This window comes from Podarcis erhardii (assembly GCF_964252035.2).
Source record: "Podarcis erhardii genome assembly, chromosome: 2".
Taxonomy (NCBI): domain Eukaryota; kingdom Metazoa; phylum Chordata; class Lepidosauria; order Squamata; family Lacertidae; genus Podarcis; species Podarcis erhardii.
Genome location: NC_138498.1, coordinates 15,760,128 through 15,778,157, shown reverse-complemented (window position 1 = coordinate 15,778,157; position 18,030 = coordinate 15,760,128). Strand labels below are relative to the sequence as shown.

At 44.6% G+C, this 18,030-nt stretch overlaps 1 protein-coding gene across 2 annotated transcripts in view; it reads left to right on the top strand.

The window, feature by feature from the left end:
* The window catches only part of ACVR1B (activin A receptor type 1B), a 40,809-nt gene that overhangs the window by 9,957 nt on the left and 12,822 nt on the right, over positions 1-18,030 (top strand). For both annotated transcript variants that reach the window (XM_081849758.1, XM_081849759.1), the window contains exons 2-4: positions 7,353-7,592; positions 12,937-13,185; positions 15,597-15,827. In XM_081849758.1, the coding sequence (XP_081705884.1) occupies positions 7,353-7,592; positions 12,937-13,185; positions 15,597-15,827 (720 nt within the window). The remainder of the gene's footprint in view (positions 1-7,352; positions 7,593-12,936; positions 13,186-15,596; positions 15,828-18,030) is intronic.

Sequence of the window (18,030 nt, the reverse complement as noted above, 5' to 3'; positions counted from 1 at the left end):
GTAAACTGGTTTCAGTAAACCAGTTACTACAGACAAGGTGTCAACGATTACAATCAGATGCTACCCAACATTGACAGATGTTTCTGTACATTCATGCATATAAACAGAATAGACACAGTTAAAACCAAACATTCAGCGGAATCCAGCCAATGGGCATTCAGGGTGCTGTACATGCTTAGCATGGATGGTCTAGAAGTTTTGTGTCAGAGAACAGGACATGTTTGTATCATCTATTTAGTATGCCAGGCAGAGCCAGGACTTTAACAGGCATTAACCCATTAAGAAGACTCATCAGGAATTGCTACAAGTCTAGTAGTGCACTGATTACATGGCAGGAGTGTTGGACAAGTCACTGTCCTAGCTTAAAGCTACTTTACAGGGTTATTGGATCTATAAAATGAGATGACAACATTTTTGTCATCTTGCACTCCTTTCAAGGGCAGAATACAAGCAGGCTCCCAAAGGTTGTATTCTTAAAATAGAAAGCCCTGATATTGACAATCCAGAATCGTAGACTCTGGATTGCTTGTTTTCATGCATCTGCTGGTCTTTTAAAGCCTATGTTAGTCACTTTAAGGTGTTTTAAGTAACAACATGGGCCGAACTGCATATATTCGTCAAAAGCAGTAATAAACCAAATGGAATTGCTCTTAATGGTGGTCGTTTTGCCATTACAAAAAAATAAAAAAGATCCCTCCTTTCTTTCCACTCCCCACGGCTTGGAATTTAAAATTGTGTTTGCACTTGCTGGATGCTCAGGAAGAGAGAACTAGAAAATTGCCCCTTTATTTCTTATCTCTTCAATTTAATCTTGTCTCCAACTTGCACCATACCAACAATAATTTGTTAGACTTTCATTTGTTGTCAGAATCAAAGTCACTTAATGGCTCTATAGTAAAGGAAGTGTACTCAAAAACCTGTTGTTTCTTTTAACTAAACTTAGGAGTGAAAGTTTCTACTGTTGCCTTGCATAGCTGCATTCTCAGAGAGCTTTTGAGAAGGCAGCACAGCTGCCGCCGAAAACTGATTAACCTAAAGACCATCAACAGTCTCAACCTTAATTGAGTTGTTTGAATTTTCATATTAAAATGAGGTCTCCCCTTCAAAATAATTCAAATGCATAGTATCTCTCTCTCCATCTTGGAACAGCAGAGTCTTTTTGTCTTCAATTTCCTTTTTCCAATCCCAAAATAGAAAGGATATCTGCCTGTGCCAGACAGCAGGGCTGAAGTACTAATCTATGTTTATCTCTTGTGAACTACTATTGAAAACTTTATTTTTAACTTCTTCTGTTAGTTTGTAACTGATTCTTCTTAATAGCTTACCTTCCATAACTCTTACGTTAGCCCAGTCAAAATCCTACTCAAGTAGGATCTTCATTACCTTGTAATGCAGGCACTGTCTTGCAGCTTACTGGTCCTGTTTGAGAGGGAAAATCAGAAAGCTGCATCCAGTTGCAACTGCAAGGTGAAGATGCGAGACCTTAATGTACCGTATTTTTCGCTCTATAGGACACACTTTTTCCCCTCCAAAAATTAAGGGGAAACGTGTGTGCGTCCTATAGAGCGAATGCAGGCTGCGCGGCTAAGCCCAAAGCCAGAACAGGGAAACGGAGCGCTGCGGAGCGCTCCGTCTCGCTCTTCTAGCTTGGGGTTAGCTGCGCAAAGCCTCTGCAGGGCAGCGGGGTGCCTTCACCCGGCTGGCCTGCAGAGGCTACAAAGGCTGTCCCCGAAGCCAGAACAGCGAGACGGAGTGCTGTGGAGCGTTCCGTCTCGCTGTTCTAGCTTGGGGATGGCTGCGCAAAGCCTCCGCAGGGGTCCTGCGGAGGCTCCAAAGGCTGTCCCCGAAGCCTGAAGCCTTTGGAGCGCAGCGGGAACTTGCGCTGCGTTCCAAAGGCTTCAGGGATCTTTGAGGCTGGCGGTGGGGAAAAGCAGTGCTTCCCCCCACCGCCAGCCCCACAAGCTTGTGGGGCAGCGGGAAGGCGGCTCGCCGCCTTTGCGCTGCTCCCTGACCTGGTCTTTGAGGCTGGCGGTGGGAGAAAGCAGCGCTTCCCCCCACCGCCAGCCCCAAAGAGCAGGTCAAAAGGAACCTGAAGCCTCCGGAGCCCAGAGGGAACTCCCGCCGCACTCCAGAGGCTTCGGGTTGCCTTCATTGAAGCCTGGAGAGCAAGAGGGGTCAGTGCGCACCAACCCCTCTTGCTCTCCAGGCTTCCAAGGTAGCCGCCTGAAGCCTCCAGAGCGCAGTGGGAACTCCCGCTGCGTTCCGGAGGCTTTGGGTGAATGCACCTTGAACACACCTTGTTTTAGAGGGGGAGAACAATTAAAAAAATAAAATTCCCTCTTCTCCCCCTCATATGGTCTGGTGCGTCCTATGGTCCACTACGTCCTATAGAGCGAAAAATACGGTAATTACAAGGTTGGTATTTAGCCAGTTTCCCCCCTGGGAGTCACAGAGTTCACCAAGACTATAGATGTCACTCTCTGCCTGTCAGGCCAGTGTGCTAGGCTAGAGATTTCACTGTGGTGCTGATACAGAAGACTGTCTGCGTACACATCATCGCTTCCTGCAACATCTTGGATATTTCCTTAGAACCACCGTTCCAGGGCTTGACCTGGGCCTGACCCTGCTTAGATTGTCAGATGTATTCATTGCCTCTGAACGGTATTCTGAACTGACTTGACAGTGTGATAACATCTTCCTAAGGATTGGAGGAGTTTGTTGTTAAGAGCGGGCAATAGTTAATCACAGAGCTTTTTCTTTCTCCTTTTTAAAAGTTGCAACCAACTTTTTGCCTTGAACTCCACACTGCAGGTACGTACATGCTCTTTATCCCCTCTGGGGAAACAGGATCTGATGACAGCTGTAGAAAGTATGGCGTGCTCATTATGTGCACCCACCCTTCTCCTTGACATTATTATATTCATCCTTGCTGTTTCGGGATTTGGCTGCATTTTCTTTTCCAGCCACCTTGAGAGAAGAACAGCTTTTGCTTGGAGGCTTGAGATACGAAAATTGGCAGCTGCCTTGCATTTGAATAAAGGGTAGAATGCAGTCTTTATCCCATAGTGTAGCAAGTGGTTGTTGCTTCATAGAAAACAAGTGGCATCATGTACCTGCGAGATTCAGAATGGAATTATGTGCATTCTTGGCAAATGTGTGTTCTCAAACTTGCTTTTTCTGATATATGAATGCAAGGTGAGAACATTTATAAGGGAGAAATGTTGGGCGGGAGGCTGTAATGCATTCTGTGTGTCCCTGTTCTTTGTAAATCCTCTACCCCCTGAAATCCGTAAGTCAGGGTTATTTCCTGTTTTAAGGTACCGTATTTTTCGCACCATAGGATGCACCGGACAATAGGACGCACCTTGTTTTAGAGGGGGGAGAACAAGAAGAAAAAAATCTCTCCCTCTCTGCCCAGTGCCCCTTCAGCGAAGTGGCAGGAGGCGCTGCGCAGAGAGGGGGAGAATTTTCCCCCTCTTGTTTTCCCCCTCTAAAACAAGGTGCCATTTAAGGTGCGTTCAGACGCCTTCAGGCGGCTACCTTGGAAGCCTGGAGAGCGAGAGGGGTCGGTGCGCACCGACCCCTCTCACTCTCCAGGCTTCAGGTTCCTTTCAACCTGCTCTTTGGGGCTGGCTGGGGGGAGCCCACCACCAGCCCCAAAGAGCAGGTCGGGGAGCAGCGCAAAGGCGTGCGGCTAAAGAGGCTCCTGCCATAGCTGCGTGTCACCTCTCCAGCTGGGAGAGAGTCGCGGGGGGCTTCTTTAGCCACACACACGCTCTGCCGGCTGGAGAGATGGCACGCGGCTATAGAGGCTGCTGCAATAGCTGCGTGTCACCTCTCCAGCCGGGAGAGGGTAAGCGGGGCTTCTTTAGCCCCGAGCGCGCTCTCCCGGCTGGAAAGGTGGCGTGTGGCTATAGAGGCTCCTGCCATAGCCGCGCGTCACCTCTCCAGCCGGCAGAGGGTCGCGGGGCTATGCTGTCTTCGCTCCATAGGACGCACACACATTCCCCCTTCATTTTTGAAGGGGGAAAAGTGCGTCCTATGGTGCGAAAAATACGGTAATAACTGATCAAGAAGTCCTTAAGTGCATTTCACAGGAAAACAGGACGGGGGGGGGGTGGCTTCCATTTCCCATCTGGAAATTCCCATCCCCTTTTCTATCTTTCCCTTGCAGCATGAGTCTGCTCTCACATGAGGTTCAACAATAGCATTTATTATATTCATTGCACACTTATATGGCGGAAGACCCATTGAACATAATGGGACTTACTTTGAGTAGGATTGCCCTGTAAAATTGTTCAGAGCTTTTTTCTCATTGTCACAGTTGAGAAATCATAACCCAATCGTCCAAGCCATAGTTTGGAGTAGTAAGAAGGTAACATGAGGACATGCATTCCCTTTCCTTGCATGCCAGTTCCATCTTCAGTTTGATTTTCTTCCAGCCACAGTTTGCTGTGACATTGAATCAGGTAAGCAGGGTAGCACTAACTTCTAAAATCATGGTTTGAAGTAAGTGTATTTGAAGTAGTTTGGAAGTTAGCAGCTGTAGTTTGTCTAATTCCTATGTCACAGCTGGAGAAAACCTGTAAATGGAGAAAGGGATTGGGATGTGAGGAGGAAGGAAGAGAGTGCAAGCCTGTGCCACATTGCCATTCTTCAAAACCATTGTTTGGAGGATTATCTAAATTCATCTGTGATCTCAGCAATCCTTAATACAACTCTGCAATGTGGGTCCCTACTGTACTTTGCTGAGTGAGTGTGGCTTGCCCTAGGCTGCCGGGGGAGTTTGTGGTACAGTTTATGTTGAAAGCCTATATCCAGATGTCATCAGCAACTTATTAATTTATTTATAAAATGTATTTATATACAGCTGTATCAAAAAAAAAAATCGCAGCAGTCTACAGCAATATAAAAACACATAAAACCAAATGAGAACATCGTAAAAGGTTAAAAACAAGTTAAAAGCAAAAAGAAATTAAAAACAAACATCAGTAGACCATTGTGGGGGATGCAGTCTTAATTGCCCAGCAGAACAGAAAAGTTTTCATCAGGAATTGAAAAGTTGGCACAGAAGGCGCCCTCTGAATCTCTAATGGTAGGGTATGGGGCTAATGACATGAAAGGCTTGATTGCTCACTGTTGTCAAAAAAGCCTCACCAGCTCAGGAGTGACCAAAGACACTCCTGCAGATGATCTCGGTGATCAAGCTGGAATATAAGGGTTCTGGAGATCCCTGAGGTATCCTGGAACCATCTTGTTCAGGGTTTTGTAAATCAGTACAAGAACCTTGAACCTGGCTCGGTAGCAGATGGGCAGTCAGTGCAGCTGTTTTAACAATGGTGTCACATGTTCTTGACCAGAAACTCACATCAGCAGTCTGGCTGCAGCATTCTGCAGCAGCTGAAGCTTCTGAACCAAGAGCGCATTACAGTAATCTAGCCACAAGGCTACAGTGGTTAGTCTATCCCTGTCCAGGAATGGCTGTAGTTGGCAAACTGGATGAAACTGGTCAAAGCCACAAAATAAATTTGGGCCTCAAATGACAAAGGTGTATCCAAGCAGTGCACTTGCTCCTTCAGAGGGAGTGCAACCCCATCCAGAATGGGTAGCTCGCCAATTTCCCAAACATGGAAACCACCTTCCTAAAGAGCCGCTACCTTTCCAGGATTTAAACACAGTTTATTGGCCCTCATCCTGTCCACCAAGACACTGTTCCAAAGCTTTCACAGCCTCTCCCGAGTCAGATGTTATGGAGAAGCAGAAGTGCATGTCATCAGCATACTGGCAATACCTCGCTCCAGAACTCCTAATGACCACACCCCATGGCTTCATTTAGATATTAAATACCACTGGGGAAGAATTGTACCCTGCAGAACCCCATAGCACAAATGCCATGGGGCTGAGGAACACTCACCCAGTACTTTTCTCTGGACATGACCTTGAATACAGTTGCACCTCGGCTCCCAAATGCCTTGGGAGTCAAACGCTCCCAAATGGTCGAAAACTGGAAGTGAGTGTTCTGGTTTTTGAACTTTTTCGGGAAGCTAAATGTTCGGTACAGCTTCCGCTATTGTTTCCAGCACGCCTGCACAGTCGGGAACCAATCAGAAGCCGCGCCTTGGTTTCCGAACTTTTCAGAAGTCGAATGGACTTCTGGAACGGATTCCGTTCGACTTCCGAGTTATGTCTGTATATTAATGGAACCACTGTGATATACTTATTGGGATCTCACACTTAACTGTTTGCAGTTACTGCCACGATCCTTTTTGAGTTGACTTAACCAAAGTGGTGCAGGCTGACCTGCCACCGTGTGTCCTCAGTTGATGTTTTTGGTTTCTCTGGACTTCCCCACCCCAACTGCTTTGCTATGGTAAACAGTATATTGGAGTTATTTTTAAAAATTGTTCTAGAGAATGAATTGCAGCTTCAGATAACTTCTTGGTACTGTACTAAAGCTTACTGATGGCTTTAAAGTTTCCCAGTAACAGGCAGGATGCTGGGTCTTTCACTGCAGATAACAGTTTGAATCCTGCCTTTGTCATTGATATTCAACCCAGCTGTTCAGTATCTTACAGGAAATGAACCTGTCCTTTTCAGGGGTGGATAGTGGGGGGTGGGGGGGGTGTTTTGTTTAATGGGAGGTGTTTTGCATGGTAATACATTGAATATGTGTGTGTGTGTGTGTATATATATATATATATATATATATATAGTCTAGTTGAAATTCTCAACAAAGGGCCCGTATCTCAGCAGATTTGCTTCTCTTGCACTTAAAGATAGTCTGGCGGAGCAGAAACAAATTAGCTGAAAAGAATGCATTGATAGTCAGTGTCCAGCATGGGATATTCTGAAGCACTGATATTTATTTAAAAATATATTTCTAAATGCTTTATTTTGCAGTTGGCTGATTGAGGTAGCTAAGCCCACATATATTTTCAGTAGTTCATACATGAATTGGGAAAGTGCATCAGTTTGAGAGATTCTCCAAACTGAATTTACTGAAGAGTCCTTAAGTATGGGAGTGTTTTCTATAAAGAGTAGCTATGAGTGAGAGGCTTGTCTTATTCCTGGTGGCAATATAGAATTATAGGAACTAGGAACTGAATGAGTCATTCTTTTATGGATTTTAGCAGATGGGAAATCTGAGAACATAGCAGTAAATGTTGGACATGTAGTCTTGGCCTATTTGTGTTCAAAACGTTCTGTAATGTTACTGGTCCTGCTTTAAAGCCAGGTTCATCTTGGTGAAACTTTGGAGCAATCTGGAGTCCCATCTCAGGGTAGTGGGACCACAAGTTGTGCTTCGGCTGGGAGTTTGCTAACAAGAGCGTTCTTTTTCTGTGTCTCTTCAGCTTTATTGTGTGAGTGCAACGAATGCAACCAAGGCAACACTACATGTGAAACAGACGGAGCCTGCATGGTCTCAATAACAAATGTGAATGGACTGATGCATCATGTCCGAACCTGTATCCCTAAAGCCAAGCTGATACCTGCTGGAAAACCCTTCTTCTGCCTGAGTTCAGAAGATGTGCGCAATACACACTGCTGCTATGAAGACTACTGTAACAAAATTGATCCTCTGGTACCCAGTGGTAAGTAAGCTGAAGGGAAGAGTGCAGTGTGTGGGTCTCTTAAAATACAATTTTTGAAACATCTGGTTTTATTCTTGGTGCTGTGCTTGCTAAATCCAGCACCAGTATTTCTCTTTTTTGTTTTATAATACCAAAAGGATCATGGGGGTATTTTATTTTTTTACTTATTTGGGTGTGTATTTTTTAATTGCTAATATTTATTGACCACTCTTCAGACATGGCTGTCAGAGCACAACATCCATTTCCCATATAAGAGGATGAGAAAACCATTCTTTTTTTCGCAACTCTCACTCCCCCCCACCCTTTGGAAGTTGGGCTGGATAGATGAGCAATACTCCATTCTGAAATAGTAGGGTACAGGCAGATTTAGTATCCTTCCTCTTTTTATGAGTTTGGGAGGAGAGCACACAACCATGGAATGCATTTTTTGAAAAATATGCAGTAAAAGTTCACAAAATGGAGTGGGCTAGTGGTTTTGCTGACACTAATGGCATTGCAAATACATGCCCATGACTCTTGTACAACCACATTCCATTTTTAGAAAAGCCAAAAGCAACAGATGCACTATTTTGAAAGCCAGCACCACATTCTTAGTGACACAATTTTGGAGCTTGAGTAGAGGGAAAATGTGATTAGCCCCACAACAGAATCCAGTCTCAAGGGAAATTATTTATGCCAGGGCTAGGCAACCTAAGGCCCGGGGGGCGGATGTGGCTCAATCGCCTTCTCAATCCGGCTGTGGACGATTTGGGAATCAGCATGTTTTTACATGAGTAGAATGTGTGCTTTTATTTAAAATGCATATCTGGGTTATTTGTGGGGCATAAGAATTTGTTCATCCCCCCCCCCTCAAAATATAGTCCAGGCCACCACATGGTCTGAGGGATGGTGGACCAGCCCACGGCTGAAAAAGGTTGCTGACCCCTGATTTAAGGGGCAACAGCCATATTAAGAAGCTGATCGGTTAGGTTTATTAAATTTATATGCCACTTCCTGTTCCAAAATGTCCTGAAATGAAGTACCGTATTTTTCGCTCTATAGGACGCACCTTTTCCCTCCTAAAAAGCAAGGGAAAATGTGTGTGCATCCTATGGAGAGAATGCAAGGGGGAGGCAGGCGGGGAAAGCCCCCAAGAGCCACACACAAGCTCCGTACGGCTCTTGCGGGCTTTTCCCCAGGAGGGAGAAGGGACTGACTGGCCGCATCAGTCCCTTCTCCCACCTCGTAGAAAAGCCCACAGGAGCCACGCACCCTTTAAAGAGCGCGCGGCTTTTGCGGGAGTTGGGGGAATTCCCCCACCTCCTAGGAAAACCAGCAGAAGCCGCGCAGCCCCTTTAAGGAGCGCGCGGCTTCTGCGGCCTTTTGCGGGAGGTGGGGGAATTCCCCCACCGCCTAGAAAAGCCCGCAGGAGCCGCACACCCTTTAAAGAGCACGCCATTCTTGGGGGCTTTTCCCACGTCAGTCCCTTCTCCTTCCTCGTAGAAAAGCCCGCAGGAGCCGTGTGCTCCTTAAAAGGTGTGTGGCTCCTGTGGGCTTTTGCGGGAGATGGGGGAATTCCCCCACCTCCCACAAAAGCAGGGAGAAGGTCTGGGAGAAGCGCACAGGCTGCCTGCAGCCTGTCCGCTGCTCCCAGAGCTGGGCGGGGGGGGGGAATATTTTTTCCCTTGATTTCCCCCTCTGAAAACTAGGTGCACCCTATGGTCACGTGCGCCCTATGGAGCGAAAATATGGTACTAGCGGAATGAAAATGCAATAATAAAAATACATAAGCATATTAAAAACATAATTATAATACAGCTATCCAGTCATTTGTTCTGCCAAAATGTCTAGGAAAATGCAAGCGTCTTTGCCTGGCACCAAAACAATGAAAAAGTTGATGCCCGGCAGGTCTCCTTGGGGAGAGCATTCCTTAGATAGGCAGCTGCTACACAAAGGGTCATTCTCTTGTCACCACCCTCTGGACCTCCCTCAGAGGTGACACACACAAAAAGGCCTCTGGTGTTGATATGGGAAAGACAGTCCTTTTGGTATACAGATCCTGAGCTGTATAAGGCTTTAAATGTCAAAATTACCACCCTCTTGAGATTGAGCAGTTCCAAAACCAGAGCTGAACCTGTTTTTCATCTGGAACTTTAATATCAGGATTCTGATAAACGTTCTTAGAACACTGTTATTAAACTGTATGATAAAGGCTTGAAAAAGTTAATTCAAACTTTGACAGAAATCAAGCCTTGATGGTTCACCTACCTAGTTTTTATCTGATTTTCACCAGAAATACATAGGGAATGAAGACTTCATTTCCTGAGTGTTTCTGGTGAAAGTCAGATAAAAACTTCTGACTTATTTATTTATTTTGCTTTTCAGTTGCAGTAGAGAGTGATTAACCAAAGGTGGGGATTTTCTTTTTAAATTAGTAATTTAAATAAAAAATTAGGTTTATGTGCACACTTACAGTAGCTATTTTATTCTTACAGCTGTATACTCTGAGGGCACCTGAGCCTGATATAGTTTCTTAACTGGGATTTTTTTGAATTCTTTATTTGGTTTCATATTAGTGACATTGTATTTAATATGTTTAGATTTTTTTTTTCTTGATACCAGAGTTTGATTGGAATTTTATTTTGCTCTTTTGATATGCATCTTTGATTATATCCTGACTGTGTTTTTATTGTGTTGTTCTTTTGACGGAAGATAATAAAATATAAATTGGGGGGGGGGGGAGGAATGGATAAGAACAGTTAGCATTATAAACGCAGATATTATGTGGAACAGCCAAACAGGTTTGAGCAGACATATCCTGCTAGATTTTCATTTAAATACCTTATCCGCCCTTTGGCATATTCACAGCTATGCAGGTTTTAGCACCCTGTTTAGGGCCTAGACAGGAGTTAAATTATGCATGAAATTCCTTGATTGTATATTAGACCCTCTCACTTGAATGCTGCCTCACAGGCTTTTGATCAAGGGTCTAGACAACTCTCATATGACGAAAGCTTACATTGTTTGGGGCTTTTTAGCTTAGACTAAAGGTAAGGGGCTACAGGATAAGAGGTTTATAAAATTGTGTATGGTGTAGAGCAGTGTTTCCCCAACTTGGGTCTCCAGCTGTTTTTGGACTACAACTCCCATCATCCCTAGCTAGCAAGATCAGTGGTCAGGGATGATGGGAAATGTAGTACAAAAAAAACTGGAGACCCAAGTTTGGGAAACCCTGGTGTAGAGTAAGTAGATGAAAAAGGGTTTTTTTCCTCTTTCTTAAATCTAGACTGCAGAATCATCCAATGATGCTTAATGGTAGGAAATTTGGGACAAACAAAAAGTGCACACAGCACATAGTTAAATTATGGAATTCACTACCATAAAATGTTGTGGTGGCCACCAACTTGGATGGCTTTAAAAAGGAATTCGCCTTGTCATCCATGAATTTACCTGTCAGTGTTTAGTAGTCATGAGGGCTCTGTACTGCTTCCAAGGTAGCTTGCCTGCAAGGACCAGTTCAGACCATAGGTGTCTGGTTTGCTACTTTGGGAAACAGGATGATAGGCTGCCCGGCTGCTCTTCTGTTCTTATTTGCAGAGGGTGAAAAGTACACGTGAGAATCCCTTTGGCTCCCCCTCGTGACATCAAGTTCCATTGCAACTCATTGTTCCTGTCAGATTATAGAGAGCCTGTCTGCATGGCAGACTTGACAGAAAAGCAATGTGTTTGTAAAACTTGGGGATTAAGGTTAATGCATATTTACTGTGCCTTAAATTCTAATGCTAAACCACACCATGGCTTAGCACAAATGCATGAGTGTGAGGGTTCCTCTATGAGCTAAAGCATGGTTTGACTTAGTGTATCTGCTGAACCTGGACTCATGGCTTGTCTCACTCCAGACAAACCATGAATTGTGCGTCTCTCCCCCTCCCCCCCGAAGTTTATTTTGTAATTAGAAAACATATGTAAATTTACACACAAACCACAAGGTTTGTTCTTGAGTTTATAGCTTATGGAGGAGACCAACCACAAGCCCAGATTTGGACAACACATTTGGCCAAACCATGGCTTAGATCTGAGTAGTGCAGCAACAGGAATGAAGGAACACACACACACACACACACACACACACACACACAGGCTGCCATCTTTTCTCCAGGAAACCACTCACTTGTGTGTTTCCTCTAAGCTGTGGTTCGGCTTAGATTATCTGCACACCATACATTTAAAGCACATTATTTGCCCTGGAGAATCCTGGAAATTGTAACACTGTGAGGGGTAAACTCATTTCCCTTGGGGAAAGTCATGTGCTTTAAATATATGGTGCGTATGCAGTCTAAGACTTACGTGTGAATTAACTTAAAGCAAAACATTTGGGTTACATAATTAGGAAAGATAAAGAAGGACTATTTTCTCAGCTATGGAAGTTATGCTTAATACGCTTAGCCTGCATATCTACTATGGACTCAACAGCTTTATGTTCTGTTAAGTAGACAATTGCTGCATGTTGGAGTGAAGTTTCTGCTTATGCAAGTAGTTTCTGACTTTCATAAAACATCATAACAGCAAAAGCCACACCTGAGAAGCGCCTTCCTGCCATATAGTTACTTAAGGCCTAAGAGAGCTTTCTTTCAATAGAAGTGAGCAAATTTGCATGATTCTAGGATTTTAAAAAGGGAGTCAATTTCAGTAATAAGCAGTAAACTCTTGAGAGGGGATAAAGGAGATGCTGGATAAGTCTATGGAAGTAGCTTATGTTACTTTGAAGCAATGCTTGTCTTCTTATTTTGCATCAACATTCCATTAGTTGTCTATATCAGTGTGAGAAGAGACTTCTGAAAACCTAGAGAATGAAAACAAAAATCCCATTCATTTAGACTTTCTTTTCAGTATTATAGTGGCCTGATTCAGATATAATGCTGAACCCTGATTTAGTGTTATGAGCAAAAGCCTCCTCCTACCTTCCATTTTCTCCTAACTGCAGTTCGTTTTAATTCAGATGAAATGACAAACTGCAGTTGGTTGAAAACAAGAAGGGGGATGCTCATAAGTTGCATATAACATAGCTGTTACAACTTATGTAATCTAGACTGTATATATCTATAATCAATGGAAAACCAATAAAAAATTATATGGGGGGGGGAGAAGGGGGATGCTCATGATCTCTGCGATGGAGGAAGGGTGCACATGCTCCGTGTAACCAGTGTAAATTCCTGCCAATATCTTTCATCTCTCTTTGCTCCATACCTTTGGTTTTCATCATCACAGACCTTTCTGCGCACTTTTAAAATGCAACCTAAAATTATTGCATGCGTGCTGGTTTTGAATTTGAAGGTGAAACGTTTGTTCTTTGTCTCTCCTCAAGGGCATCGGAAAGATGACGAAACACCTTCTGGCTGGGGGCCTGTGGAGCTTGTGGCTGTGATTGCAGGCCCGGTCTTCCTTGTGTTCGTCATTTTGATCATAGTGGTTTTTGTCTTTCACCACCACCAGCGAGTATATCACAATCGTCAACGGCTGGACATGGAAGATCCATCTTGCGAGATGTGTCTATCCAAGGATAAAACCCTTCAAGATCTAGTGTATGATCTGTCTACCTCTGGCTCTGGCTCAGGTACAAATGCCTTCCTTTTTATGCAACATTTTGTTTTTTAAAAATGTTGCTAAGCTATGTTATATGGCTCTAATTTTAGTAAAAATGCAGTATATTCACCTTATTATGTTTTTATATATGCTGTAAGCCACCCAAAGTGACTGGGGAAACCCAGCCACAGGGGCGAGGTATAAATACAGTGGTGCCCCGCAAGACGAACGCCTCGCAAGATGGAAAACCCGCTAGACGAAAGGGTTTTCCGTTTTGGAGGCGCTTCGCAAAACGAATTTCCCTATGGGCTTGCTTCGCAAGACGAAAATGTCTTGCGAGTTCCTGCGGGTTTTTTTCCCTTTTCCCCCCCTTTTCCTAAGCCGCTAAGCCGCTTATCAGCTGATCCGCTGATAAGCCGCTTAACAGCTGATCGCTAAAAGCGCTAATCCGCTAATCTGTCAATGGGCTTGCTTCGCAAGACGATAAAACCGCTATACGAAGAGCCTCACGGAACGGATTAATTTCGTCTTGCGAGGCACCACTGTAATAAAATTACTATTATTATTAAATCATTTTCTTTAATATGATGGAATTCTGAAACCATTCTCCTTCTTAGTGTTGCAGTTTAAACAATAGGTGCTGAAAGCAAGTAGCAATTCGCCCTAAATTGGCTGCTGTTCTCGCCTGGAGTAGTTAAAGAAGAGAGTGTTTTCTTCCTCAAAGTCAAGTTCTCAGCAGTTATTTTCCTTTCCCTTCTGTTGCACAGCAGGGGTGAAAATGGGCAGGAAAGGAAGGATGTGCCTTTGCTCCACTTCCTTATGTGCTGCAATAGGTGCCCATGTGACTTATCACCTTCCCAGTGTAGATTATAGTTCAGATCAGGCCTGGTATCATAGCTGCATTCACATCTGCTGCATATCTTTGGCGCAAGTTAGCGTATCATTTAGAGCATTCAAAATGCTTCTCAATAGCTCAGTAATTGCCAGCGACATATAGGATAGATTGTCAGTGTCCCCATTTTGCACACAGGACTGACTGAGGTTGAGCGATGGGCAAGCCTCAAATGTGGTCTAGTTGTACCCATTGCTAAAATGGAATCTGAATTGAGAATGTGCCAGTTTTCTACTCATAGGCACCACACGGGACACTGAAGTTATAAATGGATTGCCTATAGCATAAGGTAAAGGTAAAGGTACCCCTGCCCATACGGGCCAGTCGTGTCCGACTCTAGGGTTGTGCGCCCATCCCACTTAAGAGGCTGGGGGCCAGCGCTGTCCGGAGACACTTCCGGGTCACGTGGCCAGCGTGATGAAGCTGCTCTGGTGAGCCAGCACCAGCGCAGCACACGGAAACGCCGTTTACCTTCCCGCTATAAAGTGGTACCTATTTATCTACTTGCACTTAAGAGTGCTTTCGAACTGCTAGGTGGGCAGGAGCTGGGACCAAAAGACGGGAGCTCACCCCACCGCGGTGATTCGAACCGCCGACCATACGATCGGCAAGCCCTAGGCACTGAGGTTTTACCCACAGCGCCACCCGCGTCCCAATCGCATGGTCAGATGCAAAAGAGACAGGTTCCTGCACGACAAGTGGCAGTTGCTGAAATTCCCTCTTCACATCTGTTATAAAGCTGAAGGAACCTGCTCTTTTTTGCACATGACGCCTTAAGAGGCTCTTGAGTACTTAAAGCCAAGCCACCTTGGCTTCCTGCCCTATGGGATCCCTTTCAACACTTCCCTTTCTTACTGCATGAGTATTCCACTAACAAACCCTGTAAGTGGAAGCCATGTGGAAGGGCTTCCACTTGTGCAACAGGTTTTTCCCATATGTGTGACCCCCCAAATTGGCTCGGGGGTCAGGAGAACCCCAGGATGGCATACAGATGGAGAGTAGGGGGGTTGTTCTGCCTGGCATTAGACAGAACATTCAGCATAGCACAATGTTGAATTCAACCCTTTCTTTCTGCATATTGAGCATTGTCAGCCAGCCACAATAGCAAAGGCCGGTTGCGCACATAGGACTGCAGACTCAAGCTCCTGTTTCAGTGACGTGGCTGCTATGCTTCTTTTGAGGATATCCACACTTTGGATCTTTAGAAGATAATTGCTGCATCAGGCCTTAATAAGAGCAGGAAATCTTTGATTTGGACTCTTGAATACAGTGGTACCTTGGGTTAAGAACTTAATTCGATCTGGAGGTCCGTTCTTAACCTGAGGTACCACTTTAGCTAATGGGGCCTCCTGGTGCTGCTGCCACGCAATTTCTGTTCTCATCCTGAAGCAAAGTTCTTAACCCGAGGTACTATTTCTGGGTTAGTGGAGTCTGTAACCTGAAGCGCCTGTAACCCGAGGTACCACTGTATGTCATAACCAAACTTGGCCTACTTTCTTCTTTATACTGGCCTTGTCTTCCCTATCTCTAATTTAACTTTTTGCCAGCAGGTTTGCCACTCTTTGTCCAGCGCACTGTGGCTCGGACAATTGTCCTGCAGGAAATAATCGGCAAAGGTCGTTTTGGGGAAGTGTGGCGTGGCCGGTGGCGTGGCGGCGATGTAGCTGTGAAAATCTTTTCTTCGCGGGAAGAGAGATCCTGGTTCAGAGAAGCCGAGATCTACCAAACGGTCATGCTGCGCCATGAGAATATTTTGGGGTTTATCGCTGCAGACAACAAAGGTATTATGCTGCTTCTGCATTCCAGTAAACAAACCAGAGTTACAGATTGTATTTTAAAATATTGCTTTGTGCTATCTGCAGTCTACATTATAGTTTCATGGCGATGTTGAAGCCTCTGTGTCTGTTGACTGCGCTGATGTGTCATCCTGAAATGTTCGTGAATGCCTTAAGTGCTGAGAGACAAAGCAGCAACACAGCACAATTATTTTTTTACTGTTTTTGGTGAGAGGCCAGTTTTGATAGGGCTAAAACCTCACACTGACTCTGGCGGAGGAAGAAAGGCAAAGAAACTAGAAAGCTAAAGGATTATGGGCAAGGGAGGCATACTGTTGTCTTTCTGTATCTTACGGCTGCCATAAGACAAAATTCAGCTGGGGCAGTTCTCCCCTCCTCTTCCTGCCCCCCATATCACAATGATACAATAATAGACACTTCACCTGGTTCAATCTTCCTTTCTGATCAATGATAGGAGGCACAGGGCCACTCTCAGGGTCTTCACCTGGAAAATTCAAGGGAGTCATCATGAAGCACTCAAAGAGTTGAATGTGAAAAATCAATTTGGGCTGACCAGATGGGAGGAGAGAGAGCTCAACCTTGGGTGAGTTAACTCTAGACCCAGGTGTGGGGAACCTCTGGCCCTCCAGATGTTTCTGGACTACAGCTTGCGTCGACCCTGACCAATGGCCGTGCCAGCTGAGGCTGGTGGGAGTTTGAGTCTGACAGCAACTGGAGGGCCACAGTTTTCTTACCCTTGCTCTAAGTTGAGCACAGGAAACTGCAGCAGTGGCTAGCAGAGCAGCTCTGAGTATCACTTTGCCTATGTCTGTCCATGACAGGGGCAGCTTTGCATTTGGCTGGTGGTGGTTCAAGCGTAGAGCAACCAGAACCATCCCTCTCCCTCTTTAAGATGTGCAACAGTCACAGCCTTTGGCTTCTGATTGCTAACTGTCGTAACAATTGGTCACATTGGCGGAATTGGTCACATTGGCGTGATTTGAATATGTGCAGAATTCAGATGTATTACACTGGCATATTTCCCAAGCAGCTTGTCACATTCCCCCTTCAAAAGGTTATTCAAATTCAGCTACTTCAAATAACTCCCTTCTCAAAACTGATTTTATTGCAGACCAGTGTACAAATAACTTTTCCCAGGCTTTCAGAAACGATTAACCTCACACACTGTGAGGGCTCCTGCCTTTTAAATTTCACCAGCTTCTAGTTTAGTGACTGGCTCATTTATTAGCTTTTCTGTGAGAGTGTTCAAGCAAAACCTCCCCTGGGGTGGCTTGGGGCTAAGCAAGTCCTAGGACTTCATTCACGGCAAAGTCATCTGACTTCCTCCATTTCTGTCCAAGCTGTTCAGTTTCTCAACCTGGAAAACATACCCAGCCCATCACAGATGCTTCTGCTGCTATAGAAATCACTTAAGCTTAGTGCGCTTTTTAAAATTCATGTCTCTGTACCAGCTTGGATATTGCCAGTTTTGAGAAACAGCTCTTGCATTATAGACCTGATCTTGTGCCTCTCATGCAAAATTGATAATCTTGACAGGAAACGAAGGTTAACAGTTACTCTTATTAGTAGCTATTAAAGAGTATTCATTGTCTGATGATGCCAAAGAAGGCTGGTATAAAATGAGTTGCTTTCAAGTGTATGCAGTGTTGTGTGTGCGTATGTGTGCTTGGCCTTTGGGGACACCAGTCGTTTGCTCCTGTAATGCCACAACAATGTGCTTCACTTTGGAGCTGTTCATACAGCAGGAGCAAAAGAATGTTGTATGTGATTTATCACACACTGTCTTCTCTTGACAGCCAAGTCAGGCAGCTTCAGGGATCTGTCCCTTTCCTAGGGCTGGGTGATATCTGGTTTTCAGCATTGTTATAAACATCGCGATATACCTATATATCACAATATCTGGAATATGAATGGAGCTATGTACAGTAGAGGCATTGGCTGGCTTCATGTTTTCCCCACATTGTGATTTTTGCATAGAACACACACACACAAAATGATTCGTGATATATTGCCAGGTCAGAAATTAGGAAACCAATATCACGATATGGACCTTGAACCCATTTTGGATGATACATCGCCCAACCCTAACACACATCATGATTCGCAATATATTCCAGGTCAAAAAGTATGAAACCAATATCATGATATGGACTTCAAACAGGTTTTGGATGATATTTCAATATATTGC